The sequence below is a fragment of the Suncus etruscus genome, chromosome 11 (assembly GCF_024139225.1).
Source record: "Suncus etruscus isolate mSunEtr1 chromosome 11, mSunEtr1.pri.cur, whole genome shotgun sequence".
In the NCBI taxonomy this organism is placed as follows: domain Eukaryota; kingdom Metazoa; phylum Chordata; class Mammalia; order Eulipotyphla; family Soricidae; genus Suncus; species Suncus etruscus.
The window spans coordinates 75,492,060-75,518,796 of record NC_064858.1 but is presented as its reverse complement, the minus strand read 5'-3'; the positions used below and the strand labels follow the sequence as shown (position 1 = coordinate 75,518,796).

Genomic DNA, 26,737 nt, shown 5'->3' with positions numbered 1-26,737 from the left:
TTTGCCCCAAGTCACACACCTAGTGTTAGTAAAACTGGACTTGTGTCTTAGATAGTCCACCTTTATCCTGTTCATCCCACCAAAAAACATTCTGTACCCTTAGGGTTAATTAAGGGTAAAGTCCATCACTCACTTTCCTACTTCCCATATGGAATGTTCAATATTCAGGTCTAAGAAAAAGTAACAAGCACATGCTGCTAAACCCAGTCATATCAGGGAAATGAGTGATGGGGACACCTTGTCCCTACTCAAGACATCTCAACCACTGACTACCCTCTGGTGCTATTAGTTTGGTGTTTCAAGAAAAGCTTAAGATCTCTAGTTTCGGGCCCGGAGAGATAGCACAGTGGCATTTGCCTTGCAAGCAGCCGATCCAGGACCAAAGGTGGTTGGTTCGAATCCCGGTGTCCCATATGGTCCCCTGTGCCTGCCAGGAGCTATTTCTGAGCAGACAGCCAGGAGTAACCCCTGAGCACCGCTGGGTGTGGCCCAAAAAAAAAAAAAAAAAAAAATCTCTGGTTTCATTATTATTTGAATTTGGGGGCCACACCTAACGGTGTTTAAGGGCTTCTCATGGCTGTGTTCAGGTGTCACTCCTAGCATGGGACCATAGGGATTAAACTGGGACTAGCCATACTCAAGGAAAGCGCCTTAACTATAAGTATTATAACTCCAGTCCCCAGTCTATTTTAAAATGTCAATAGATTCCAAATTTTTCTAAAATATACAAAGGAAACTACCTGTGGCTGCCTGCTTATGTTTGGTATTGCTTCTAGTTCCTTTCTATCTTAAGCCTGTGTATTAAATAGCACATATATTGTTTGTTTGTTTTGGGGCCACATCCAGTGGTGCTCCTGGTTTTGTGCTCAAAAATCACTCCTGACAGGCTCATGCGACCATATGAGATGGCAAGGATTGAACTTTTTTTTTTCTGAGTGTGAAAATGGCCTGATAACTGCTGTGTTATCACTCTGGCCTCCACAAACTAAAAGCTGCCACTGAATTAACTTCAAATTCTCTTGTCTGTAATACATCTGCCCGTTGTGTAACAGTTGTCATGTCTATTTCTCATTATGCTTATGCTCCTCATGGTTAGATACTGTCTCTGATTCATTTCTGCAACTCAAGTTCAGAGGATAGAATTTCAGTCAGTGTCTACTAAACAAAAGCCACAAAGCACTTAGTCTTAAGCAAGGAGTTCTACCCAGAGAGGAAATTGCCCCGAGTTTTATCTGCCACAACCCTAGGCTTTCCTCACCTTAAGGATGTCCTTAATGATCTTCTTCTCATCATGGAAGCGTGCCTTCAGCTCCTCCACATAGAACTTGAACAAGTCCAGAGGGGTGGAGCCTACGAGGGATGAAGGGAAGGGGGCCTGGCGGGAGGCAGCTTCCCAAGGCCTGGGGGTGGGGTGGAGGACAGAACCAGGGAGTGGGAGGAGCAGAAAGACTGGCAGGGAAGGAAGCCAGACTAGAAAACGGGGAGCCTGGCTGCCTTACCCGGCTGGCCCAGCATGTTGGCAAAGCGGGCATCAGTGCTGACTGCAGGGTACAGCTCCATCCAAGTGGACATAGAGTGCAGCTGCCCTGTCTCGTGCAGCTCGTCCAGGAAGCTCTGAGCAGGGAAAGGCCAATTATAGGCAGAGTGAGACAGGAAGGGAGGCAGAGTTAAAGACAGGCAGAGGAGAAAGAAAATCCAGAGTGTGGAAATGTAGGCAATAAGGAGAGATGAAGCGATACAGATGGGGAAGCAGAGCACATAAATACAGAGAAACGGACTAAAACATAGTAATAAGCTCAAGTGGGATGCAAAGAAACATAAACTTGCCTGCAGCATAGTGTTTCCATGACTTCCTGGGATGCTATAGCTCAGTAAATCCCCACTACTGCCACTTCCAAACTGGGAGAGAATACACTAGGTCTGCCTGGCTCTCTACTGATGGTCATCTTAGCTTAGTTACCAAGTCATGCCACTGGTGGGAGGGGCCCTCTGCTGGCAGTTTTTGATGGTGCATACATTTCCTGGGAGTTGAGGGGACACAGCAGGCTCAATAAAGGAGAGGCCCTTTGCAGCTTGGACTGGGCTGGGCACAGACGTAAAGTGCGTCTGGCTGTAAGGAGGCAGGACATAGGCCTGTCCCTGATGCAGGCAGAAGCAGATACCTGGAAGGCCTCCCGATTCTTGCGTTGCTGGCGCCGTTCCCGAAGCCGGGCCCGTTCCCGCTCCTCCTCCTCTTCCCTCTCCAAAGCTCTGATGTGCTCTTCAAAGCAGATCAGTGCATCTTCCTTATCCATATCTAACCATAGAGAGTAGATTCTGAGTAGTGCTACAGCAGGAAACCTTTCGGCTCAGCACCCCTTTCTAAAAGTGGGGAATCTTTTTTTCTACAAAGGATGACTTAGATTTTTCTTTTTTGGTTTTTGGGTCACACCTGGCAGCGCTCAGGGGTTCCTCCTGTCTCTATGCTCAGAAATCGCCCCTGGCAGGCACGGGCAACCATATGGGATGCTGGGATTCGAACCACTGTCCTTCTGAATGAAAGGCAAACGCTTTACCTCCATGCTATCTCTCCGGCCCCTGACTTAGATATTTTTATTATTCATGGACCATCCAAGACAGGCAGACCATGGACAGCTTATGAGAAGCAAAATGACTGTCCTGTCATGTACCACAGGATCTTGTGAGCCTTGGGCTGGGCATTCCTCACCACACAGTTTATGTCAGAGATGTGCCAGGGATACCCAGGGTGGTAGAAGAAGGGGGCAAAAGACTCTGGGAGGGCCCGAAGAGATAGCACAGCGGCGTTTGCCTTGCAAGCAGCCGATCCAGGACCAAAGGTGGTTGGTTCGAATCCCGGTGTCCCATATGGTCCCCCGTGCCTGCCGGGAGCTATTTCTGAGCAGATAGCCAGGAGTAACCCCTGAGCACCGCCAGGTGTGGCCCAAAAACCAAAAAAAAAAAAAAAAAAAGACTCTGGGAAAGGAAAGGCTACTGGAATGGGTTATGCTTGAGGAGGGCTCATTAATTGTATAAGAAAAATTAATAAGTATTAGGAATATAGTTATTAAAAGTCTATAATAATGAAAAGATAGTATAGTAGGGTAAGACTTGCAGCAACCAACAAGTTCAATGTCCAGTACTTGCCAAATGATCCCTGAGCAGTCAGGACTGAGCACTAGGTATTGCTGAATGTGACCCAACCCCTCCACCACCAATTAATTGCCATAAGGAGTTTAGAGCAGCTAAATAGTACAGTGGGTAGGGAGTTGCTTTGCACGCAGCTGACCTGGGTTCAATCCACAGCATCCCACATGGTTTCCTGAGCACTGCCAGGAGTCACCCCTAACCATCACAAGGGTGGCCCAAAACCCCCTCAAAAAAGTAACTGTTTTTGAGATGGAGAGATAGTATAGCAAGTAGGATGCAGCTGAGCCCAGGTTCAATACACAGCACCACATATGGTTCCCCAAGCACCACCAGGAATGATCCCTGAGCTCAGGAGTAAGCACAACCCCCCCCCCCCAAAAAATCAAACTGCTATCTTCAGTTATTCCAACTCCTCTCCCAGAGTATTGGGGCATCAGTGTGGAGAGTATACTATATCCCTGAGACACAATGGAATCCAGAATAAAAGGTACTGGGACTAAGTAAGCTTTAAGGCACCTCTAGGGGATACAGAGTCAGATTGAGGCAGAAGTGGGTGACTGAGAAAAGGGAAGAAAAAGCAGGAGTGAAGACTCATGCTTACTCTGCAGCTGATGGTCCTGAGCAAAGCTGGGGTTATCCATAAGGTACTGCTGTGCTTGGGACCATGTTGTTTGAAAGTTGACACTACTCATGCCATCCAGGATGCTCTTCAGGGCCTGGATGTTGCGTCGTCGTAGCTGTTTGGCCTGTTCCTGGGAAGATAAAGGTCAGGGTTAGGCAGGAGCTACTCATTTGAGCCTGGCAGAAGAGAATTCAGGGAAAGGCAGAGAACTAGGAAACCTGGGGGCCAGATTCCAGGCTTTTATGTCCCCATAAAGTAAAAGGGGCACAGGCTACAGATCAATCCTCAGTCCTTTCCTGACTTTCTCCATTCAGATTTATAAGCCCAAAGCAGAAATGGGGACATATGCAAGAGCAAACCAGCTCCTGAATGAGGTGAGAGCCAAGGGCAGCAGAGAAATATATGAACCAGGTCTAAAAAAAAAACAAGACATGAAGAGTTTAACATGCAAGTTTGAAGAGCACTGGCTATTACCTTTTCCTTCTTGGCCAGGAAGAAAAGGACATCATCATAAACCTCTTTTCGATCCCTCTCAGGGACCACAGCCCAGACCTCCAGCTCCCCAAAGGTCTGTTCTGCCCGCCTGTGAAGCATATGTGGGTTAAGAGGCAGAGAACAGCACCACAGCGGGCACGTGTCAGGGTTCCCAGGGGCTGGCCCAACGCAATTGGCCCCTGACCGGTAGCGAGTAGTGGAAGTCATGCGTTCATGTTGCTCCAGGAAATGCTGCAAGGTCTGCTTGGCCTCCTTGGCCCTGAGTCGGGCCTCTTCCTTCTCTTCTTTCTCCCGTTGCGCTTTATAGGCATTGAACGCCTGCTTTTTCTCACTCAATTTGGGCAAGGCACTAGGGCAGAGAATAGGAGTGGGGTGGAGATAGAGGCAGCTGAGTCAGAACACTCTGTAGACAGGTTTCCACAGAACTGAGAGGAACCCATGCATGGACCTAGCAGATTGTGGGCCACAGGGAGGAAAGACAACGGGGGAGAGAAGACTTATGACGTGGCTAATGCCGGGCAGTTAGGTCTCTACACTAAGCATCTACAATAACCATCTCTAACCAGCCCAATTCAATTTAACAAGCACTTATTGAATGGCTGTCATATACTTTTCCTCTTCTTCTCTTCCCCAGCTTTTCTTACCCTTGCATCATCTATTTCCTTCCTGCTTCTGGCTCCCTTCTAGCCTGAGTGGAATCTAAGGTTTCAAGGAGAATCTCTGGTAGTTGTTCCCATAAATGAAGTCTGGAGTGCCTGGCTCCCCTTGCAAAAGCCTACCTGTAACGGGGGTCAGTGACTATCATTTTCATGGCCTGTTCCCATGAAGCATTGGAAGGGACAGCCTGGAATGAAGCAAGCAGGGGTCATGGGACTTGTCCACCATCAACCCCCTCCAAGCCTACTTAAGAGCTCCACCCGAGCACCTTGTCCTTCAGCAGCTCCTTGAAAGCCTGCTTTGCCTTCTCCCGGTTGCTCCAACTGAAGCCAGATCTCTCTGGTTCTGGCTTTGATTCTTCTTCTTCCTGCTGTGGTGGCTGATGCTGTCCAGCAGATCTGGGAGACAAAAGGGGTTCAGTACAACATTCACTAGGCCTCAGGGCTCAGTGCCTACCATGCATACTAGCTCCTGGCTCCCTGATTTTTTCCACCTTTCAGAGGTCATGCCCAGATCTTCATATCCTTCACAAGAGACCTGGCACAGACCAAGGTCTAAACCCAGTAGAGTACCTAAAGAATGCTAAGCCTTACCTGCTGGGAGCCTCCTCCACCTGTTCAAGGGGCTGAGCTGCCTCTGACATGTCACAATCTTCGCTCCCACCTGGCTCAGGTTCCAGGAGGCCAATGGGCACTGACATGGGACCAGGTGGTACAGGTGGGGGGTCAGGCTGTGGCTGAGGAGGCTGTGGCTGCAATGTCTGTGGCTGCTGTTTCCTATGGGCAAACCAGAACGACAATGTCCAGGGAAAGAGCAGGGAGAGAGGAGGTCAGGCTTGGCTGAGCAGCTCACCACAAGGAGATGGAAACTAATTTCTTTCCACAGGGTAGGGACCATAGAGGGAGTTCACAGCCACTCTTCTAGGGATGCCAAGTATAGACAGACAGACCACTCACCCAGCAGCCTCCTGTTTGACCAGAGCTGAAACAGAAAAGAGAACAGGTTCTAGGGCAGTGTGATCAACCATTGCACCCTTCCCTAGGTCCACCCCCTCCTCACCCTCCAGGTCATCCAGGTCCTTGGGCCGGGTCCAGCGGGACTCCTTACTCTGGTTATTGTAATAGTATGGTTTGCCTGTGTCTGACTTGTACTCTTTCCAGGGACACTGGGACAGCAGCAGCTGTAAGAGGAGAGGTCAGAAGACAAAGTTTTCTGGACATTCCTTCTAGCTACAGTTGGGAAAGTAATAAGGGGGCATAGGAGTTTTTAGCTACCATCTGGATAGGCCTAATATGGAGGTGGGCTTCCTCCTGAGATCCCTGGTAGTGGGAAATGGTCAGGGTGGGTCCTCTGATCTTTGGGTCAGAGATCAGAGGCTAAGGAATCAGAAGAGTCAGGGCAGCTGAAAGGTAGGGAATCAAGTTCTGCTCAGGACCTCTGCCTTGGATTTGAGCACGCTGGGCTTCTCCCACACAGACTGTTTGTCATCAGCATTGTAGTAGTAGATGCGCCCATCAGGGGCCACATGTTCACTCCACAGGGCCCTCTGGGGGGAGGGGGCACAGAATGTTGGTCAAGGCCCTTTTACAAAGTTTCTCTTCTTCCCCCAAAGATTTAAAACATCAGGCCCATACTTTTGAATTTTTACCAGACACAAACCAAAGGAACTCACCAGAGGGCCTGTCCCAGTCACAGCAGCTAGAAAAGAAGTCAAAGAAAGCATGTTAAGTTGCCTAAAACCCCATCTCATCCCCAACTGTTCCTCCCTTATTCCATCCCCAGTAAAAGTCCCCTGGTCCCAGAAACATCCCAGGCTCCCTGACATCCCACAGGCATGATCTAGGGTGGGCTCTAGTCCATAGACCCCTCTCCCTTGGACCCCCCAACCTCCGAGCCTGGGGGGAGCAGGCCCCCAGAAGACTCACAGCTGGCAGTGTCCGCACCTGGAGCCGTCTGCCGAAGAAAGAGGAGGGGGAAGGGTTGGGGCCAAGCCCGGTGGCCCCCAAGACACAGGCCATGGGGACTGGAGAATCAGGCCAGGCCAGGTTTCAGGTATCTTCTCCCAAGGAGCTCTGAGCTCTATGCCATAATAGGCTTCTCCCACCACCAGGGCCATGCTCTCAGAACCCAGGGGGAACCACACAGTAGTTCCCTTTTTCTCAAGCAAAAGTTTTTTTTTTTGTTTTGTTTTTTTGTTTTTGTTTTTTGGGCCACACCCGGCGATGCTCAGGGGTTACTCCTGGCTGTCTGCTCAGAAATAGCTCCTGGCAGGCACAGGGGACCATATGGGACACCGAGATTCGAACCAACCACCTTTGGTTCTGGATCGGCTGCTTGCAAGGCAAATGCCGCTGTGCTATCTCTCCGGGCCCAAGCAAAAGTTTTTTATTGAGACAACCTGTGAGCCCATCTTACTTGACATCCACAGAAGATGCCAAATTCTATCCTGTGACACAAGAAGGTATGCCAAGATGCCCACATGTGGTTGCTTCTTCCAGAGATAAGAACGAAGCACAAACTATTTAAGAGTTCACAGAGCTAGCTGTGTCTGGGGAAAGTGGGGTCTGGCAGGAGTATGTCCCTTAAGGGAAACTAGGCACAGAAACTTGTAATGAGAAAGTGCATGTAGCTTTGCTTGAACATAACACTAGAAGAGCTGGATACATGTCTAGAGAAGAGGACTCAAGTATGAGAATATTTCCAGGGTCCAGGGTGATCCAGTGAGAAGAGAGAATGGAGGCCATATCCCTCTACTCCAAGTCAGACCAACAGGCCTGCAGTGCAATGCCTGCTTCCTGGTGGCCCCCAGTGCTTACCGCTGCGGTGACAGGCACCGCTGGCATCAGCATTCCTGGCATCATAGGAGGTACCATTCCTGGTATCTATGGATATAAAGAAGACAAAAACCAGCTACCAGGATGAAGACAGGCAATTCTCAGGCTCTGGGCTCTAAGCTAACCTACGAGTTTTGCTCAGTCATTCAGTGGATAAATCCAAGGCTCCCTTTCCTCCCAAGTAGCTAAAGTCCACATACCCATTCTCAGCTCCACCCCAGCTAAATGACAAGGTGTCCTGAGGTTCTTGTCCACAAGAAGGTTACCTGTGTGAGTGGTGGTGGTGCCCCCATTGGTGGAAGCATTGGGGGCATAATGCCAGGTGGAATGGGAGGGATGGCTGGTGGTCTCTGACTCATGGGGGGTAGCCCCATCGGAGGAAAGGGTGGGGGGATTCCCGGAGGGGGCATCTGGAACAGGAAAGGAAAAGATACTGAGCAGTGAAGACACTGCTTTAGACGTCAGAAACCATTCACTATCTTCCCCCAGTGCTACCCTCCAACTCTAAGTTAAACCCAGGGCTTTTGTTTGAGAACACAAAGCATGAAACTGCCTCCATCTTCACCCCTTGAGAAAGACTGATAACTGGGGGGGGAGGGGGGTCTCTGGGTCTAAAAGGAAAGCATCACAGCTTCCTGAGAGGTAGAAAAGGGCAATGGAAAAGGAAGTGTAACCACCATCAGACTGCAAGCTAGAAGGTTTCACCTCCAAAGCAACTCTCCCTAAAGAGGCCTCTCAGATGCAGGCCAGAAGATAGGTGTGCAGGTACCCAAATGCCACAGTTCCCTGCCTCCCATCTCCTTTTCTCTAATTTGATGTCCACCAATGCTATTCAAACCTGACTTGAATGGCATATTTAAAGAATATAGATAAGATTAGTAAAAGAGAAAGATAGCCCCACCCAGCTCTCAGATAACAGGGGTAATTCCCCCCACCCTTCCACAAACCCTACCCCAGCCCCACTGTGTCCTAAGGACAAAGAGACAAAGGGGGGAACTATCAACCTTTTAGACTAGAGCTTAAGAGCAGCTCTTCCCACCCCAATACCCAAACAAAACCACCCCTCTTCCGAGATTAACATAAGGGGAACTGCACAAAAACTGTACTGGCAATGCTGCACGAGGGACTGGGCAGTTGGGGGTACAGGCTGGAAAAGCCAAGCCCAGGGAAAGATGTAAAACTTACGAAGGGTGGTGGCATCATGGGGGGCCCCGGTGGGAAGGGGGCAGGCGCTGCTGGGGGCCGGGGACCAGAATCGGGAACCGACTGTTGAGGGAGAGAAAAGTCATAGGACCCAGGACGGGCAAAGATATGGGCTTTCGCAGAAAGCAAGCAGAGGGGTCAGAATGAAAAAAAGGAACACAAAGTTCAGAGGAAGGGTCTCCAAGCTCCATTTCCTACCCAGACCCAGCTCTGAGCCCAAAGTTAGTTTGTTCTTTCTTCCACCAGTCCAGAGCCAACCTGTAAGCTCCTTCAATGCCATCCTTATTCTAGAAACTTCTACTCTGCCCAAACCAAAGAAAAGATGGAGGCTCTGTTATAGGCACAAACATGGACTTCCCAGGTCTTTTCATCTTTTATCCTGCCTGTGAATAAAGCTGTGCCCCCACACTCCTGTTATCCCACTTCCCACCTAAGTCAAATTCTAACCCCTCACAACACAATTAGTCACTAGTCCTTTTATAAGACTCATCTCCTTAAACTTCCCCTCTTTAATACCAGCACCCTCCCTACTAGTGCAACTTTAGTCACACACTGGTATTTTCTACTCATCACCTACCATTTCATTATCTCTATCTGAAAACCCCAAACCATTCCTAGCCCAGTGGTCATCCCCTCCCTCACAGATATTTTTTTTTCCTCACAGATCTTTAACTCCTTTCCTCTGGGTGAAGCTTTACAAACCCAAGGGCTCCCTGCTCTGCCAACATAGCCCATCTATTTAAACATACTCTATTTACATTTTGTACTTGCTCTTTCTTTGGAGTCTTCCTATTTAAAGCAGATTCATCCAGCTTTCCACTATCTGACCTGCTATCCTTCCCATTTATGCTGTACTTCTTCACACATACAATTTTGTAATTAATTTCTTTGCCTGAATACGTTTTCCTTATCTAGAGGGCAATAATCCTCATCCTCCATGAGGATAGGGATCAGATCTGACTTGTTGAAAGTTAGATTCCTGGAACCTGCCAGTGTCTGGCACACAGTGGATACTCAATAAATATTTAATAAATGAATGACTGGAGGAATGAATCTTCTCCATATGAACCTTCCAATTCTAAAACCATAACCTCAGAAAGTCAAAATGAGATATATCAAGTATCCATTTATACATTATTTGAAAAAAAAAAAAAGATAAGAATCAGCCTAAATGAGGCCAGAGCAATAGCACAGCAGTAGGGCGTTTGCCTTGCAAGCGGCCAACCCAGGATGGCCCCAGATTCAATTTCTGACATCCCATATGGTCCCCTGAACCTGCCAGGAGGAATTTCTGAGTGTAGAGCCAGGCATAACCCTGAGCACTGCTGGGTATGGCCCCAAAACAAAAACAAAACAAAAAAAGAATCAGCCTAAATATCCACAATAAGGAATGATAAAATCATATATACACATAAAATGGAATACTAAAGTCATAAAAAAAAGGAATAGGGCCAGAGAAGTAGCACAGTGGTAGGGCATTTGCCTTGCACGTGACCAACCCTGGACAGACCCAGGTTTGATTCCAGAATCCCATACCGTCTTCCGAGCCTGCCAGGAACGATTTCTGAGTGGAGAGCCAGGAATGAGCCCTGAGAGCAGCAGAGTGTGGCCCAAAAACAAAACAAAATACTGAAAAGAAAAAAGGAGCCAGAGCGGTGGCAAAAGTGGTGGGCCGTTTGCCTTGCACGCACTAACCTAGGACTGACCGCGATTCAATCCCCTGGTGTCCCATATGGTCCCCCAAGCCAGGAGCGATTTCTGAGCATATAGCCAGAAGTATCCCCTGAGCATCACCGGGTATGGCTCAAAAACCAAAAAAGAAAAGAATAAAGAAAGAATAAGTCTTGACATCACTTTTTTTTGTTTGTTTTTTGGGCCACACCCGGTGATGCTCAGGGAATACTTCTGGCTATGCGTTCAGAAATCGCTCTTGGCTTGGGGAACCATATGGGACGCCAGGGGATCGAACTGTGGTCAATCCTAGGCTAGTGCGGGTAAGGCAGACGCCTTGTCAATTGTAACATCGCTCCAGTCCCTTGATATCACTCTTAAGATACAATGAAATGAGGATAAAAGCAGAGTGCAGGGGCCGGGTAGGTGGCGCTGGAGGTAAGGTGTCTGCCTTGCAAGCGCTAGCCAAGGATCAGGACCGCGGTTCGATCCCCCGGCGTCCCATATGGTCCCCCAAGCCAGGGGCGATTTCTGAGCACATAGCCAGGAGTAACCCCTGAGCGTCAAACGGGTGTGGCCCAAAAACCAAAAAAAAAAAAAAAAAAAAGCAGAGTGCAGCTAATTCTATTCATAGCATTAAAAAAAATCACACAAAAGATAATGTACATGCAATTGATAGAATAGGTGAGAGGTAAAAGGGAGATCTCCGACTTTATAGCTTTCCAGTAGTTAATGAAAAGGGTTGGCCACACCTGTCAGTGATTGGGGTGAATTTATGGAGCTAAGGACCAAACTCAGGAATTCACACATGTAAAGCATATGCTCTACTTAAGTCACATTCCCAATCCCTTTTAATCTTTAATTTGTACCTATATTGCTATATATAGTATTCCAAAAAATGTTTAAGTGAACTGCTGTTTATAGATGTCCTACCTTACCTTTGCTGGGAATAGAAGGGGAGAAAGAGTTCTAAGGAAAGTTGGTAGTTGTCCATCTCACTAGTGGCCTATATTTCCCAACTTTCCTGATCATCTATACTAAAAATTGCTTTGGGCAGGAGGAGGGCGGAGCTACAGTATACAGGCAAGATATTTGCTTTGCACACTGCCAATCTAGATTTGATCCTAAGAATCTCATATGGTTCCCTGAGGCACACCAGGAATGATCCCTGAGTGCAGCAGAGCCAGGAATTAAACCCTGAGGACTACTGAGTGTGGCTCAAATCCAAAAAATAATTTCCTTCTGCCCACTCCTCCCACTCCAGAGCCAGAGAGATAGTACAGCATGTAATCCCGCACAAGGCTGACAATTTGATCCCTGACACCTGGTCTCCTCCTGCTCCCCCAACACCCTTCACCCTGAAGTATGTCAGGATGATCCCTGATCACAGCCAGGTATGACCCAAACAACAAAAACAAATTAATAATACTTTGTGTGTGTGTATGTTTGGGCCACACTCTGCTGTACTCAGGGGTTACTCCTTGCTCTGTGCTCAGAAATCACTCCTGGCAGGCTCAGGGGACTATATGGGATGCCAGAAATCAAACCCAGGTCAGATGCAAGGCAAATGCCCTACCACCGTGCTATCGTTTGGCCCTAATAATGCTTTCTTTTTGTGTGTGTGTGTGTGTGGTTTTTGGGTCACACCCAGCAGTGCTCAGGGGTTACTCCTGGTTCCATGCTCAGAAATTGCTCCTGGCAGGCACAGGGGACCATATGGGACCATATGGGACGCTGGGATTCGAACCGATGACCTCCTGCATGAAAGGCAAATGCCTTACCTCCATGCTATCTTTCCAGCCCCCTTTTTGTTTTTTGTGGATTAATGCTTTCTAATCACTAAAGTTAGCAACATTTGTTCTCTTACTCTCTAACTAAGGATGAAATAAGACAAACTACTTCACTTTGAACCATCTCTCTCCTATATGAAAGGCACTCTTGTCTTCTGAAACTTTCCTCAGTATGGAAGGCCAAACACACTCAAATAGGGGCCAAAACAATAGTATAGCAGATAAGACAATTGTGTTGCACACAGCCCACCCAGGTTTAATTCCCAGCATTCCATATGATCCCCCAAACCCCACAAGAAGTGTTTTTTGAGTGCAGAGCCAGCAGTACTGAACAGCGCCCAGTGCAGTACAAAAACAAAACAAAAATTATCCAGGGGGTTGGGGCCAGAGAGATAGCATGGAGGTAAGGCATTTGCCTTTCATGCAGAAGCACGGTGGTTCAAATCCGGCATCCCATATGGTCCCCTGTGCCTGCCAGGGGCGACTTCTGAGCATAGAGCTAGGAGTAGCCCCTGAGCACTGCCGAATGTGACCCAAAAACCAAAAAAAAAAAAAAAAAAAAAAATTTACCCAGGGCAAAAAACCGTTTTCTGTGCCACATTTTCCCACCATAACCTGACTTCCCAAACGAATTCCCAAATCCATATTTGGATCGTATCAGCTTCTAACTCAAAAAGTCGCACCACCAACCATATAGCTATAAGACAAATCTTGAGTCATTCCTCACACTTCCTCCTTCCATATCAAGACATCACTAAGTCCTTATAAATTATCTCCTAAGTCCAAATATTTCTTTCCATTTCCTCATTTTTTTTTTGTTTTGTTTTTTTGGTTTTTTGGGCCACACCTGTTTGATGCTCAGGGATTACTCCTGGCTAAGCGCTCCGAAATTGCACCTGGCTTGGGGGGACCATATGGGACGCCGGGGGATCGAACCGTGGTCTGTTCCTTGGCTAGCACTTGCAAGGCAGACACCTTACCTCTAGCGCCACCTCACCGGCCCCTCCATTTCCTCATTTTACCATGTGACCATGTGACTTACTTGCAGTGGCTTTCCAACTGATCTCACAACATCTACCACATCTGCAGTCATAAGCCCATCAAAACGTACCTCATGGGGGCCAGAGAGATAGCACAGCTGTAAGGCGTTTGCCTTGCATGTAGAAGGATGGTGGTTCGAACCCCGGCATCCCATATGGTCCCCTGAGCCTGCCGGGGGCGATTTCTGAGCGTAGAGCCAGGAGTAGCCCCTGAGCACTGCCGGGTGTGACCCAAAAACCAAAAAAAAAAAAAAATGTACCTCATAGATGGTTAGAGAGGTAATACCAAACCCAGGTCAGCTGTGCTGACAGCAGGCAGCCAACCAAAGTTCCATCCCGGGGCTGGAGAGATAGCATGGAGGTAAGGCGTTTGCCTTTCATGCAGGAGGTCATCCATTAGAATCCCGGCATCCTATATGGTCCCCCGTGCCTGCCAGGAGCAATTTCTGAGCCTGGAGCCAGGAATAACCCCTGAGCACTGCCGGGTCTCACCCAAAAACCACAAAAAAAAAAAAAAATGTTCCATCCCCAACATCCCATATGGTCCCCCAAAGCTGGCCAAGAGTGATTCCTAAAGGGGTAATACCTTTAGGTATTATAAGCAATAGCACAGCATTAGGGTGTTTGCCTTGAACGCAGTCGACAAAGGACAGACCTGAGTTCAATCTCTGGCATCCCATATGGTCTCCCCAAGTCTGTCAGGAGCGACTTCTGAACGTAGAGCCAGAAGTAACCCCTGAGAACATCCAGGTGTGGCCCCCAAAAAAAACAAAAAGTGGGGGCAGGAGCAGTGGCAAATGTGGTAGGGCATTTGCCTTGCACGCGCTAATCTAGTTTGATCCCCGGCATCCCATATGGTCCCCTAAGCCAGGTGCGATTTCTGAGTGCATAGCGAGGAGTAACCCCGTAGCATCACCGGATGTGTTCCCCCACAAAAAATAAACACATGTATTAAAAATGTAACAAAATGTTCTCAAGACATACAATCAACTAATCTTTGATAAAGGGGCAAGAAATTCAAAATGGAGCAAGGAAAGCCTCTTCAACAAGTGGTATTGGCACAACTGGCTAGTCACTTGCAAAAAAGCAAACTCAGACCCCCATCTAACACAATGCACAAAGATCAAATCCAAATGGATTAAAGACCTTGATATCAGGCCTGAAACCATAAGGTATATAGAACAACACGTAGATAAAACACTATATGACATTGAGACTAAAGGAATCTTCAAGGAGGAAACAGCACTCTCCAAACAAGTCGAAGCAGAGATAAACAGATGGGACTATATTAAGCTGAGAAGCTTCTGCACCTCAAAAGAAACTGTGCCTAGGATACAAAAGCCACCCACAGAATGGGAAAACTATTCACCAATACCCATCAGACAAGGGACTAATATCAAAAATATACAAGGTGCTGACAGAACTTAGTAAGAAAAAAACATATAACCTCATCAAAAAATGGGGAGAAATGGGGCCGGAGATAGCATGGAGGTAAAGCATTTGCCTTGCATGCAGAAGGTCATTGGTTCAAATCCTGGCATCCCATATGGTCCCCCGAGCCTGCCAGAAGCGATTTCTGAGCATGGAGCCAGGAGTAACCTAAAGTGCTGCTGAGTGTGACCCAAAAACCAAAAAAAAAAAAAAAAAAAAATGGGGAGAAGAAATGAACAGACATTTCCTCAAAGAAGAAATACAAATAGCCAAAAGACACATGAAAAAATGTTCCACATTACTTATCAGCAGGGAGATGCAAATCAAAACTACAATGAGGTACCATCTCACCCCAGAGACTAGCACACATCACAAAGAACAAGAATCAGTGCTGGTGGGGATATGAAGAGAAAGGAACTCTTTTTCACTGCTGGTGGGAATGCCATCTCCAGCCTTTATGGAAAACAATATGGAAATTCCTCAAAAAACTGGAAATCGAACTCCCATATGATCCAACTATTCCACTCCTAGGGATTTACTCTAGGAACACAAAAATACAATACAAAATTCCCTTCCTCACACCTATATTCACTGCAACACTATTTACAATAGCCAGATTCTGGAAACAACCAAGATGCCCTTCAACAGATGAATGACTAAAGAAACTGTGGTACATATACACAATGGAATATTATGCAGCCGTCAGGAAAGATGAAGTCATAAAATTTTCCTATACATGGATGTACATGGAATTTATTATGCTGAGTGAAATTAGTCAGAGGGAGAGAGAAAGACACAGAATAGTCTCACTCATCTATGAGTTTTAAGAAAAATTAAAGACATTAGTGTAATAAAGCCCAGAGACAATAGAGTTAAGGGCTGGAAGGGCCAGCTCATGACTTGAAGCTCACCACAAAGAGTGGTGAACACTGTTGGGGAGGTAACTACACTGACAAATAGCATGACAATGTTAAAGAATGAGGGAGGTAGAATGCCTGTCGCAAATACAGGCCGGGTGTGGGAGGAGGGGGGACATTGGTGGTGGGAATGTTGCACTGGTGAAGGGGGTTATTCTGTTTATGACTGTAACCAACTACAAACATGCTTGTAATCATGGTGCTTAAATATATATATTAAAAAAATGTAACAAAATGCACCTTAGGGGGCCAAGAGAAATAATACAGGGGTTACTGGCATATACTCCCCACAGCACCTCCAATAGTGATCTGATCACAGAGCTTAGAATAAGTCTTGAGCACAATTAGTTGTGCCTCTCATGTATTCCATAAGCCCCCCCCCCCCCCACCTCACGACTTGACTTTCCTCTTAATATACCAGCGGTTCTCAAACTATGGCCTGGGAGCCAATTGCAGCCCAGTGAGGACATTTAGGCAACCCACAGGGTGCACTTTTGCTGCCATTGTCTGTTCTGCTAGGACTAGCCCCAGACCTGCAGAGCAAGTGTGGAATGTACAGTATGCTCTCTGAATCCCAGCCTTCTGTCTCTTGACTCCTCCTCTCGGACCTAATTTCTATGCATCTTTCCCCTCTGAGCAATATCCTAATCTTAGGAACCATGATCTCAAAATGGCAACTATCTTTAGTAGCACTTATGTCTGTGAATAAACTTTTCCAGATCGAAACATTTGAAATCTCCAGATCTAGACTAATGCACACTTGCATCACTTGTTACTACTAGCAGTGACAAATATTGAACCAGATATTGACCATCTCATTAGCCAAACCAGGTCCATAGTTCCCATTGAAGTACTGATTTAACTTTACTTGTTCATTTTTAAATATTGTATTTGTTCCTGTTTTGTTTTTTACTTCAAAATAAGATATGTGCAGTGTGCATAGGAATTTCTTCATAGTTTTTTCTTAAACTATAGTGCAGACCTCCAATGGTCTGAGAAAAAGTGAAGTGGGATCGTTTTAAAAAGTTTTGAGGACCCCTGGCTTATATCATTCCAGGGCCTCTGACCCTGGACCTGGGAGGCTGCAACAAATTATACCCCACACTGAGCTCCCACATCTGTGGTCCAGCCATACTTTCAGTTGTCCATCTTCCAATTCCACACATCAGCCCCACAAATCCTTCATCCCCAGCAGTCATTTCTTTCAATTAGCTGGAGCTCATATACCATATACCTTCCCCTTCAGCAATAATCCACTGAAATTTTAGTTATTAGCACAATTCTGATTATCTACTGGAATTTCAATTAGCATAATTCTCATTTTATATGGTAGTAACAAAAAATGCTACAAGTTTTTGGGTTTTTTTTTGTTTTGTTTTGTCTTGTTTTTCGGTCACACCTGGTGGTACTCAAGGGTTACTCCTGGCAGGCTCGGGGGACTATATGGGATGCCAGGATTCAAACCGGGGTGTGTCTTGTGTTGGCCATTTGAAAGATCTTGCTGCTTACTTCAGCCCACAAGTTAAATTTTAATACCCAACTGATTATTGTTTTTACTTCAGAAGTGTTAAAAATTTGTCTGAGGGGGGCCAAAGAGATAGCATGGAGGTAAGGTGTTTGCCTTGCATGCAGTAGGTCACTGGTTCGAATCCCGGCATTCCGTATGTTCCCCTGAGCCTGCCAGGAGTGATTTCTGAGCGTAGAGTCAGGAGTAACCCGAGCACTTCCGGGTGTGACCCCCCAAAATAAAATTTGTCTTAGAGAAGCCAGAGCAATAGCGCAGTGGTAGGGAGTTTGCCTTACGAGCGGCTGATCCAGGACAGACCTCAGTTCGATCCCCGGTGTCCCATATGGTCCCCAAGCCAGGAGCTATTTCTGAGTACATAGCCAGGAATAACTCCTGAGCTCCTGAGCGTCACTGGGTGTGGCCCAAAAACAAACAAACAAACAAAAAAAGATTCTTAGAATCAATGAACATGGGGCTGGAGCCATAGTACCAGTAGATAAGGCACTTGCCTTGCATATAACCAACCTGGGTCCAATCCCCACCATTCAATATGGTCTCCGAGTCCACCAGAAGTGATCTTTAAGCACCACCAACCATATTTTGTTTCCAAAACAAAACAAAATGGAATCCATAAAATACCTTGTGGTACCCACTAGAAAAAACTCTAAGAAACAGATTTTTTTTTTTTTTTTTTTTTTTTTTGGTTTTTGGTTTTTGGGTCACACCTGGCGGTGCTCAGGGATTACTCCTGGCTGTCTGCTCAGAAATAGCTCCTGGCAGGCACGGGGACCATATGGGACACCGGGATTCGAACCAACCACCTTTGGTCCTGGATCGGCTGCTTGCAAGGCTAACGCCGCTGTGCTATCTCTCCGGGCCCAAGAAACAGATTTTTATCCCTTTTGTCCACCCCATGACAAATACTACATTTTCTTTATCATCTGCTACTGGCACAAACTGATGCTAATATTTGTTGTTAATGTAATGACTGGTCATGGCAGGTACCACAAAATACAGCCATTGGTCCTGGTATTATTCAAGGAACACAAGAGTGTTAATCAAAGTCACCTCTGACAACAAGCCAAGGTTTATCAAATTAAAAAATGAAGGGGAAATAGTTGATTGGCCCATGATCTATTCACTATTAGAATCCCTGTCACAGGGACTGGGGAGATAGCATGGAAGTAAGGCATTTGCCTTGCATGCAGAAGGATGGTGGTTTGAATCCCAGCATCCCATATGGTCCCCGGACCTGCCAAGAGCGATTTCTGAGTGTAGAACCAGGAGTAACCCCTGAGAACCACCTGATGTGACCCAAAAATAAAAAAAAAAAAAAAAGGAGGGGCCGGAGAGATAGCACAGCGGTAAGACGGTAAGACGTTTGCCTGACGCAGAAGGATGGTGGTTCGAATCCCGGCATCCCATATGGTCCCCTGAGCCTGCCCGGAGCAATTTCTGAGCCTAGTAGAGCCAGGAGAAACCCCTGAGCCCTGCCAGGTGTGACCCAAAAACCAAAAACCAAAAAAAAAAAAAAAAAGGAATCCCTGTCACAAAAAAATATAAAGGTGCCCTCCTCTTATCTGACCTATGTCACACAGACATATGGTTAAATTGGTATGGAATACTTAGGAAGCCCACCAGTTATTCCCTTTGATGACCAACTGATAGTCAACATAGCCTGTGGTTCAATGCTAGGACCCTCCTACTCAAGTTTGTGCATTGATAAGGTTATGTCCCCAAACTCCTGAGCTTCCTTTCCCAATCTTCCAACATTTAGTTTTTGTTTGGTTGGTTGGTTGGGTTTTTTTTTGGTTTTTGGTTTTTGGGTTACACCGGGCAGTGCTCGGGGGTTACTCCTGGCTCTACGCTCAGAAATCGCTCCTGGCAGGCTCGGGGGACCATATGGGATGCTGGGGTTCGAATCATTGTCCTTCTGCATGCAAGGCAAATGCTTTACCTCCATGCTATCTCTCCGGTCCCTATTTATTTGTTTTTTGTTTTTTATGTCACTCCTAGCTGAGCTCAGGGGTTACTCCTGGCTCTGTACTCAGAAGTCGCTCCTGGCAGACTCGGGGGACTATATGAGATGCTGGGATTCGAACCAGGGTCCATCCTGTGTTGGCCATGTGCAAGGCAAATGCCTTACCACTGTGCTATCGCTCCGGCCCCAAGTTTCCTTTTTTTTTTTTTAAATGTTTTTAAATTTTAAGACATACTTGGCTTGCTTAGGGTTCACACTTGACTCTGCTCAGGGATCACTAATGACAGGGCTCAGGAGATCATAAGGGGTGCTAGGGATAGAAAATGAGGCAGTTACATGAAAAGCAAAAGTCCTACCAGCCAGTGCCTCCAGTACCTCTCTCCTCCTCCACTAATTTTCTCATTAGAAAAACCAGTGGTTGGGGCTGGAGAGATACCATGGAGGTAAGGCATTTGCCTTGCATGCAGGACGGTGGTTCAAATCCCGGCATCCCATATGGTCCCCCGAGCCTGCCAGGAGCGATTTCTGAGTGTAGAGCCAGGAGTAACCCCTGAGAGCTGCTGGGTATGACTCCCCCCAACAAGAAAAATCCAGTGGTTGTTTTCCATTTTGAGTACCCTAAAGAAAATCTGTCTAACATTCAAACCTAATAAGGTTCATCCTATGAACTTAGCTCATATTGACTCAATGGCTTCCCTCCTTGTGATATAAGAATTGCTAATCACTTAATGCATTTCTTATATACCACTCTCTCACTTTGTTCAAGATGATCCAATAATCACTTCCTTCAAGTAATTTTTGACTATCTTCTACAAGTATACATATTCCTATCTACCTGTGTCCCCTCAGTATAAATGCTCTGCCATTCTGCACAAAATGACATGCTACTCTATGGATGTTTTTAGGTGTTTCACTACCGAGATCACCTGCCACCTGTAAGAAGATATCCCTGAACTCAACAATTATTCCTATAAGGAGGAAATTTATTTTAATTAGTCAGTGCCCTTTACACAGGGCTGAGGTAAGATGTAGCCTCAATCCTAACCTAACCTTAATTTTGTGTCTGAACACATATAGCTAGGTACATTTGAATGATCTATATAAATTTTCCAGGTTCAAAATGCTGTGATGACAGAGGCAGCTTAGACTTGATCTGTTTGACTATAAAAGAGAAATGCAATTAAATACTAGCATAAGTGTAGTGCTGGAGCGGTGGTGCAAGTGATAGGGCATTTGCCTTGCACACTCTCACCTAGGACAGACCAAGGTTTGATTCCCCGAGGTCCCAAATGGTCCCCTCCTCCAAGCCAGGAGCAATTTCTGAGCGCATAGCTGGGAGTAGCCCCTGAGCATCACCAGGTGTGCCCCCCACAAAAAAAGGGGAAAAAAATACTAACATGGGGCGGAGAAATGGCATGGAGGTAAGGTGTTTGCCTTGCATGTAGGACGGTGGTTCAAATCCCGGCATCCCATATGGTCCCCTGAGCCTGCCAGGAGCGATTTCTGAGCATAGAGCCCTGAGCACTGCCGGGTGTGACCCAAAAAAACAAAACAAAAAAATGTACTAGCATAAATGTAAATAATAAAACACTAACTCCATTTAACATGGGAGAGAGAATCCTGGCCAGGACCCAGAAATTAGCTTGCTTTGGATAGTTCCCTACCAAGGATAGGGCAATGAAATGCACATAAATTACTATGGAACTTCCAGGGTGCTCCATTTTCTGGACTTCCCAAATATGATATGTATACTTTTTCTCTTGTGAAATGTCACTGACGTTATCTCACTTACTTCTCTGCTGCTACAATTCAGGTCTTAGGTCTTAAATTTCTGGGTAAGAATCTGATGTAACCAGTGAGATACAGGTGAAAAGGGGCCAGAAAGATCACACAATGGGAAAGGGTTTTACCTTGCAGCAGCCAACTGAGGTGGGGGCTGATCACCTATAACAGACAGGAGTGTTCCCCAAGCACAGATGGCTGTAGCATAAAAAAACAAATGAAGGGGCTGGAGAGATGGCATGGAGATAAGGCATTTGCCTTGCATGCAGAAGGATGGTAGTTCGAATCCCAGCATTCCATATGATCCCCGAGCCTGCCAGGAGCGATTTTTGAGTGTAGAGCTGGGCGCTGCCGGGAGGGAGGGAGGGAGGGAGGGAGGGAGGGAGGGAGGGAGGGAGGAAGGAAGGGAGGGAGGGAGGGAGGGAGGCCCGGAGAGATAGCACAGCGGTGTTTGTTTTGCAAGCAGCCGATCCAGGACATAAGGTGGTTGGTTTGAGTTCCGGTGTCCTATATGGTCCCCCGTGCCTGCCAGGAGCTATTTCTGAGCAGATAGCCAGGAGTAACACCTGAGCGCCACAGAAAGAAAAGAAAGGAGAGAGGGAGAGGGAGAGAGAGGGGGGGAGAGAAAGGGGGAGGGGGGGGGAGAGAGAGAGAGAGAGAGAGAGAGAGAGAGAGATCCTGTGTCTTTCCTGAAGAAAACAAGAGTTGGAGGCTGAAAAATAGTGGAAAATTGATCATCTACCAGGGGTCCTCAAACTTTTTAAACAGGGGGCCAGTTCACTGTCCCTCAGACCACTGGAGGGTCTGACTATAGTAAAAACAAAACTTATGAACGAATTCTTATGCACACTGCATATATCTTATTTTGAAATGCAGAAACAAAACAGATACAAATACAACATGTGGTCCGCGGGCCATAGTTTGAGGACCACTGAATCATTATGTGTTCACCTGTGCCAACAGAAGTATTCTTTTTTTGGGGGGGGCCACACTACTCCTGGCTATGCGCTCAGAAATTGCCCCTGGCTTAGGAGACCAGGATCGAACAGCGATCTGTCCTAGGTTAGCGCTTGCAAGGCAGATAGATGCCTTACCACAAGTGCTCCGGCCCCAACAGAAGTATTCTTTAGACATAATCAATTCTTCTCAGCTACAACACCTAAGGAACTTAGTCTCAGAATTGTTTTGGAAGAAAAAGACAAAGAATAAAAAAAAGGAACCAAAGATGCAGATTAGATTAGCAAATAGCACTTACCAAGCATGTGTGACACCCTGAGCTCAATGCCCAGCACACACGCACGCGCACACACAGACACAGAAAAAGAAAGCAGATAATAAAGAATAACAGTGAACATTTATTGAGTGGTTATGAGCCAGTCATTTAATCCTTGAAATGTATCTTAGAAGGTATTATTTCCTTTTTTTTTTTTTGGTTTTTGGGTCACACCCGGCAGGCTCGAGGGACCATATGGGATGCCGGGATTCGAACCACTGACAGTCTGCATGCAAGGCAAACACCTTATCTCCGTGCTATCTCTCCGGTCCCTATTATTTCCATTTTATAGATAAACTGAAGTTCAGATAAATGAAATAACTTGGCCAAAGTTCCAAGAGTTTAAGTGGCAAAGGCTTTGAATCCAGTTCGACACCAAAGCCTGTGCATTCAACTACTCCCCAAAAGCTGCCTCCCTACTGAAAGACTGCATTTATTTTTTGCAATCAAATTCATTTCCATTTTCTTTTTATTCTTCACACTATCCTGAAATCCTGAGAGGCTGTGGTAATCCATCCCAAGGTTAGCTTGGTCTAGCTCACTCCCTGAAGGGAAATGTATAAGAAAAATGAAGGTCAGAAAGCACAGTTCTCAGAAAGAGATTAACAAAAAAAAGAACTACCCAGATAGAACTCAGTGAAAGAGCACAAGTCTTGCATGTGAGAACACTGGGATCAATTCCCCAGCAATGCATGGCTCCCCAGCAACTATGGAAGCAATATACATGAACAACCAGGTATAGCCCCAAAAGAACTCCCCAACCCCAAGAAAAGTAGCATGGACTTAGAGATAGTACAGCCGGCAGGGTCTTTTTTTTGTTTTGGCTTTTGGGCCACATATGGCCCAAACACACATGCTCAGGGCTTACTCTTGGCTATGCGCTCAGAAATTGCTCCTGGCTTGGAGGACCATATGGAATGCCGGAGACCAAACCGAGGTCCATCCTGGGTCAGCCGCATGCAAGGAGAATGCCCTACCGCTGGGCTATCACTCCGGCCCCAGGATGCTTATCTTGCACTTAGTGACCAGGGTTCAATTCCTGGTAATACATATGGTCCCTGAAAACAATGCAAAAAGTAAGCCCTGAATACTGCCAGGTATGATTCAAATCCCATCCACCCTACACCCCACCTACACCCCTCCACACACACACAGTATCATGGAGGCTAAGAGACCAGACCAGATGCTTAACCTGTGGCCTATCTATTCTTTGCCCCCCTTTTTTTGTTCTTGTCTCACACCCAACTGTGCTAAAGGATGCTCATTCCTGTCAGTGCTTGGGGACCATATGGAATCCGCTGTACTATCGCTACGGGCCCCTCTTTACCCTTTTTCGTTTCCCTTCTTCCCTCCCTGGTTTCAAGATTATTTCTAATTCCACTCCTCAATTTCAGTCTCTTATTTCATACGCCCCTACACCAGTAGAAAAATATCTTGTTGTAGGGCCCAGAGTGATAGTACAGCGAGTAGTGTTTGTCTTGCACTAGGCCCACCTAGGTTTGATCCCCAGCTTTCCATATGGTCCCCCGAGTCCCACTAGGAGCGATTGTGGAGCTCAGTGCCAAGAGCACTTCATTCCAGTGGTACAAAAACAAACAAAAAAGAGAGTATCTTGCTTCTCTCTGATCCTGCCATCTACTCTGCACTTTCCTGCTGAAAATACTTCTGCATTTCCTTTCTTGAGTTAGGTCTCATCCTCTTCTTCTACTCAAGTTCTTGATCCTCCAACCCGGCCTCTGCCTTGAAGGGTGGGTGCCTACCCTCCAATCCACATCCCTGGAATGCTGCAACCCCAGTTTAAGGCCTCCATCTTCCTTTACTTCTCCATCTCCTAGAACTCCTTCTCCAGAACTCTCTTTAGGAACCACCCAGGTAGGGCCTGGAGAGTGGGGCTAAGATTCGCTTTCTCCAGTCGACGGGGCATCTGAGGTCCAAAGAAAGCTCGAGACTTGCCCAAGGTCACACAAAGTGGGTCCAGTTGGTAGAGGGCAGAGCCAGGCTGGGGCACTTCTAGGGCTACTCGTGCAGTGGGCGAGGGCCAGGCACCTCTTTCCTCCCTCAGGAAACAATGCCTCCTCCTCGCCTCGGGGGACAGACGCCCGAGGAACTACCAGAAGGGCTGCGGGCGCAGCGGGGGCCGCCAAAGGGCATGCGCACCGGGGTGGGCCCGGGGCCTGGGGTCCGCCGAGCACCTACGAGGGGCCGCTGGGACCCAGAGTCCGAGCTCGCCCGCCCCCTCGCCTCGCCCGCCTCGCCCCCACGCCCCCACGCCCCCCCGGCTCCTTCCACGCGGCCTCCGAAACTCTTTTTCCCTCGGACCCCCACCCCGCCGCCCTCCAACATGGCTCCCCGCCCCTGCCCGAGCCCCCGCCCCCACCCCGCCGCTCCCGGCTCCTCCGCCGGCCTCCCAGCACCCTGGCCGCGCCGGGCGATCCCCGGAGCCCCGGGCGGCACCCCGCGGCCTCCTCGACCCCCAGTCCTCGGCCCGGGCCGCCGGGGGCGCTGTGGGACCGCCCCGGGCCCTCCACCCCGCGCGGGGACGTTACCATGCCAGAGCCTCGGAGCAGCGGGGCGGGCTCGGCCCACCCGCCAGTAAGGGCCGCGCCGATTGGCCGGCGGGCCCGGGGGCGGGGCCAAGGGGCGAACCTGGCCGGCCGGGCTCCCGCCGCGCTCCCCGCCGGCCCGCCCGCCCGCCCGCCCGCCCGGCCGACCCGCCCGCCGACCCGCCGACCCCCCCGACCCCGCACGCACGGCTCCCAGCGCCCGCCCCGCCCCGCCCCCGGCGCGGAGAAGCCGCGGGCCCGGCCCCGGCCCGGACTCAGGCCGGGGAGGGACGTGAGGGGCTGCTTCGGGGACTGACCGACTGGCCGGACTGACCCGACGACTGGCTGGACCGACTGACTGACTGAATGGACTGGCTGACTAGACTAACTGAACTGACTGACTGACTGACTGAACTAATTGACTGACTGACGACTGGCTGGACTGGCTGGACTGACTGACTGAGTAGACTGACTGACTGGACCTACCGACTGACTGACTAGACTGACTGGCTGGACTGACGGACGGACCGACTGACTGAACTGATGGACTGACTGACTAGGCTGGCTGGACCGACTGACTGGACTGACTAATTGGACTGATGGATTGACTGACTGACTGAATGGACTGACTGGCTGGACTGACTGGACCAACTGACTGAATGGACTGGCTGGAGTGACTGAGTAGACTGACTGACTAGACTGACTGACTGGACTGACGGACCGACTGACTGACTGGACTGATGGACTGACTGACTGACTAAACTGGCTGGACCTACTGACTGGACTAATTGAACTGATGGATTGACTGACTGACTGACTGACTGACTGACTGACTGACTGACTGACTGGACTGACTGACGACTGGCTATCCCGCAGCAGCCCCAGGGCGCTAGTAAGCGAGGCTTTCTCCAGACTTCCCGCCCAACCCGCGGCCGCCTCTACACCGCCCTTTCTGCACTTGCTGGCAGGCGTGCTCGCCCCCAGATCCAAGTGTTTTCATAGCCAGAGTACTTTGCACTTCGCCAGAGTTTTTCGCTTTGTGATTCGATGCTCAGTTGATGTTAACACTTTCGCTTTGCTTTGGGGGACATGCCCGCCCGATAGTGCTCAAGGATCACTGGAGGGATTGGGGAACCTTGGGGGGGGGGGAGGGTGTCAGGATGGACATAGGATCAGCTGTGTGTAAGGCGAACGTCCTCCCCGCTCGCTGTGCTGTGCGCTAGCACTTCGGCTCCACTTTTAGCACTTTTTAAGCAGTTCTTTCATTCTATTGAACAGAAGAGGCTTCCAGGCACTGGGCATACAGCGGCTGGAAAGAAAGTAAGGAAAAAAAAGAAAAATACTGCATGCAGTGAAATCTCTACCCGAGGAGAGCTGACCATAGGCGTGCTTCCCAAGTGACCAGGAAATGATTTTTGAGATCTGGCTTCCACCAAACGGTGTAATCTGCAATCCTGAGAAGTGTATTAAATTGAGAATATAATACAGTTAAATTTGATTAATAGATAGTACAAGGAATAAGGCTCTGTCCTTGCACACAAGTGACCCCCGGGTTTGATTTCCTGCAAGCATGTAAACCCTGCAAGGCAAGTAGCAGCCCCTGAGTTATGGGTATGGCCTCAAAACTAAAAATTTAATGAAATTGAGGTAAGGCAGGGTTCCCCTCTCTCTCTCTCTCTCTCTCTCTCTCTCTCTCTCTCTCTCTCTCTCTCTCTCTCTCTCTCTCTCTCTACCCCTCTCTCCCTCCCTCTCCATTTCTGTGTGCAGAGCTAGGAATAACCGAAGTGCCACTGGTTGTGGCCCCCAAAGCAGGAAAAAAATTAGTCCTGCTGATGAGAACAGAG

The 26,737-nt window shown here is 48.0% G+C and overlaps 1 protein-coding gene across 5 annotated transcripts in view; it reads right to left on the bottom strand.

Annotated features, from left to right (window-relative positions):
• Positions 1–24,916, bottom strand: part of PRPF40B (pre-mRNA processing factor 40 homolog B) — a 36,529-nt gene extending 11,613 nt beyond the window's left edge. Inside the window, exons 1-18 of one of the 5 annotated variants that reach the window (XM_049783372.1) lie at positions 24,897–24,916; positions 8,941–9,021; positions 8,022–8,165; positions 7,738–7,803; positions 6,847–6,874; positions 6,594–6,619; positions 6,357–6,467; positions 5,981–6,101; positions 5,878–5,902; positions 5,515–5,697; positions 5,190–5,319; positions 5,044–5,108; positions 4,449–4,613; positions 4,244–4,352; positions 3,749–3,899; positions 2,163–2,296; positions 1,500–1,614; positions 1,259–1,350 (exon numbers count right to left, since the gene is read on the bottom strand). In XM_049783372.1, the coding sequence (XP_049639329.1) occupies positions 1,259–1,350; positions 1,500–1,614; positions 2,163–2,296; positions 3,749–3,899; positions 4,244–4,352; positions 4,449–4,613; positions 5,044–5,108; positions 5,190–5,319; positions 5,515–5,697; positions 5,878–5,902; positions 5,981–6,101; positions 6,357–6,467; positions 6,594–6,619; positions 6,847–6,874; positions 7,738–7,803; positions 8,022–8,165; positions 8,941–9,021; positions 24,897–24,899 (1,749 nt within the window). In that variant the 5' untranslated portion in view covers positions 24,900–24,916. The remainder of the gene's footprint in view (positions 1–1,258; positions 1,351–1,499; positions 1,615–2,162; positions 2,297–3,748; positions 3,900–4,243; positions 4,353–4,448; positions 4,614–5,043; positions 5,109–5,189; positions 5,320–5,514; positions 5,698–5,877; positions 5,903–5,980; positions 6,102–6,356; positions 6,468–6,593; positions 6,620–6,846; positions 6,875–7,737; positions 7,804–8,021; positions 8,166–8,940; positions 9,022–24,896) is intronic. The other 4 variants (XM_049783368.1, XM_049783369.1, XM_049783371.1 and 1 more) reach the window with 4 other exon arrangements.
• Positions 24,917–26,737: the final 1,821 nt, after the last annotated feature.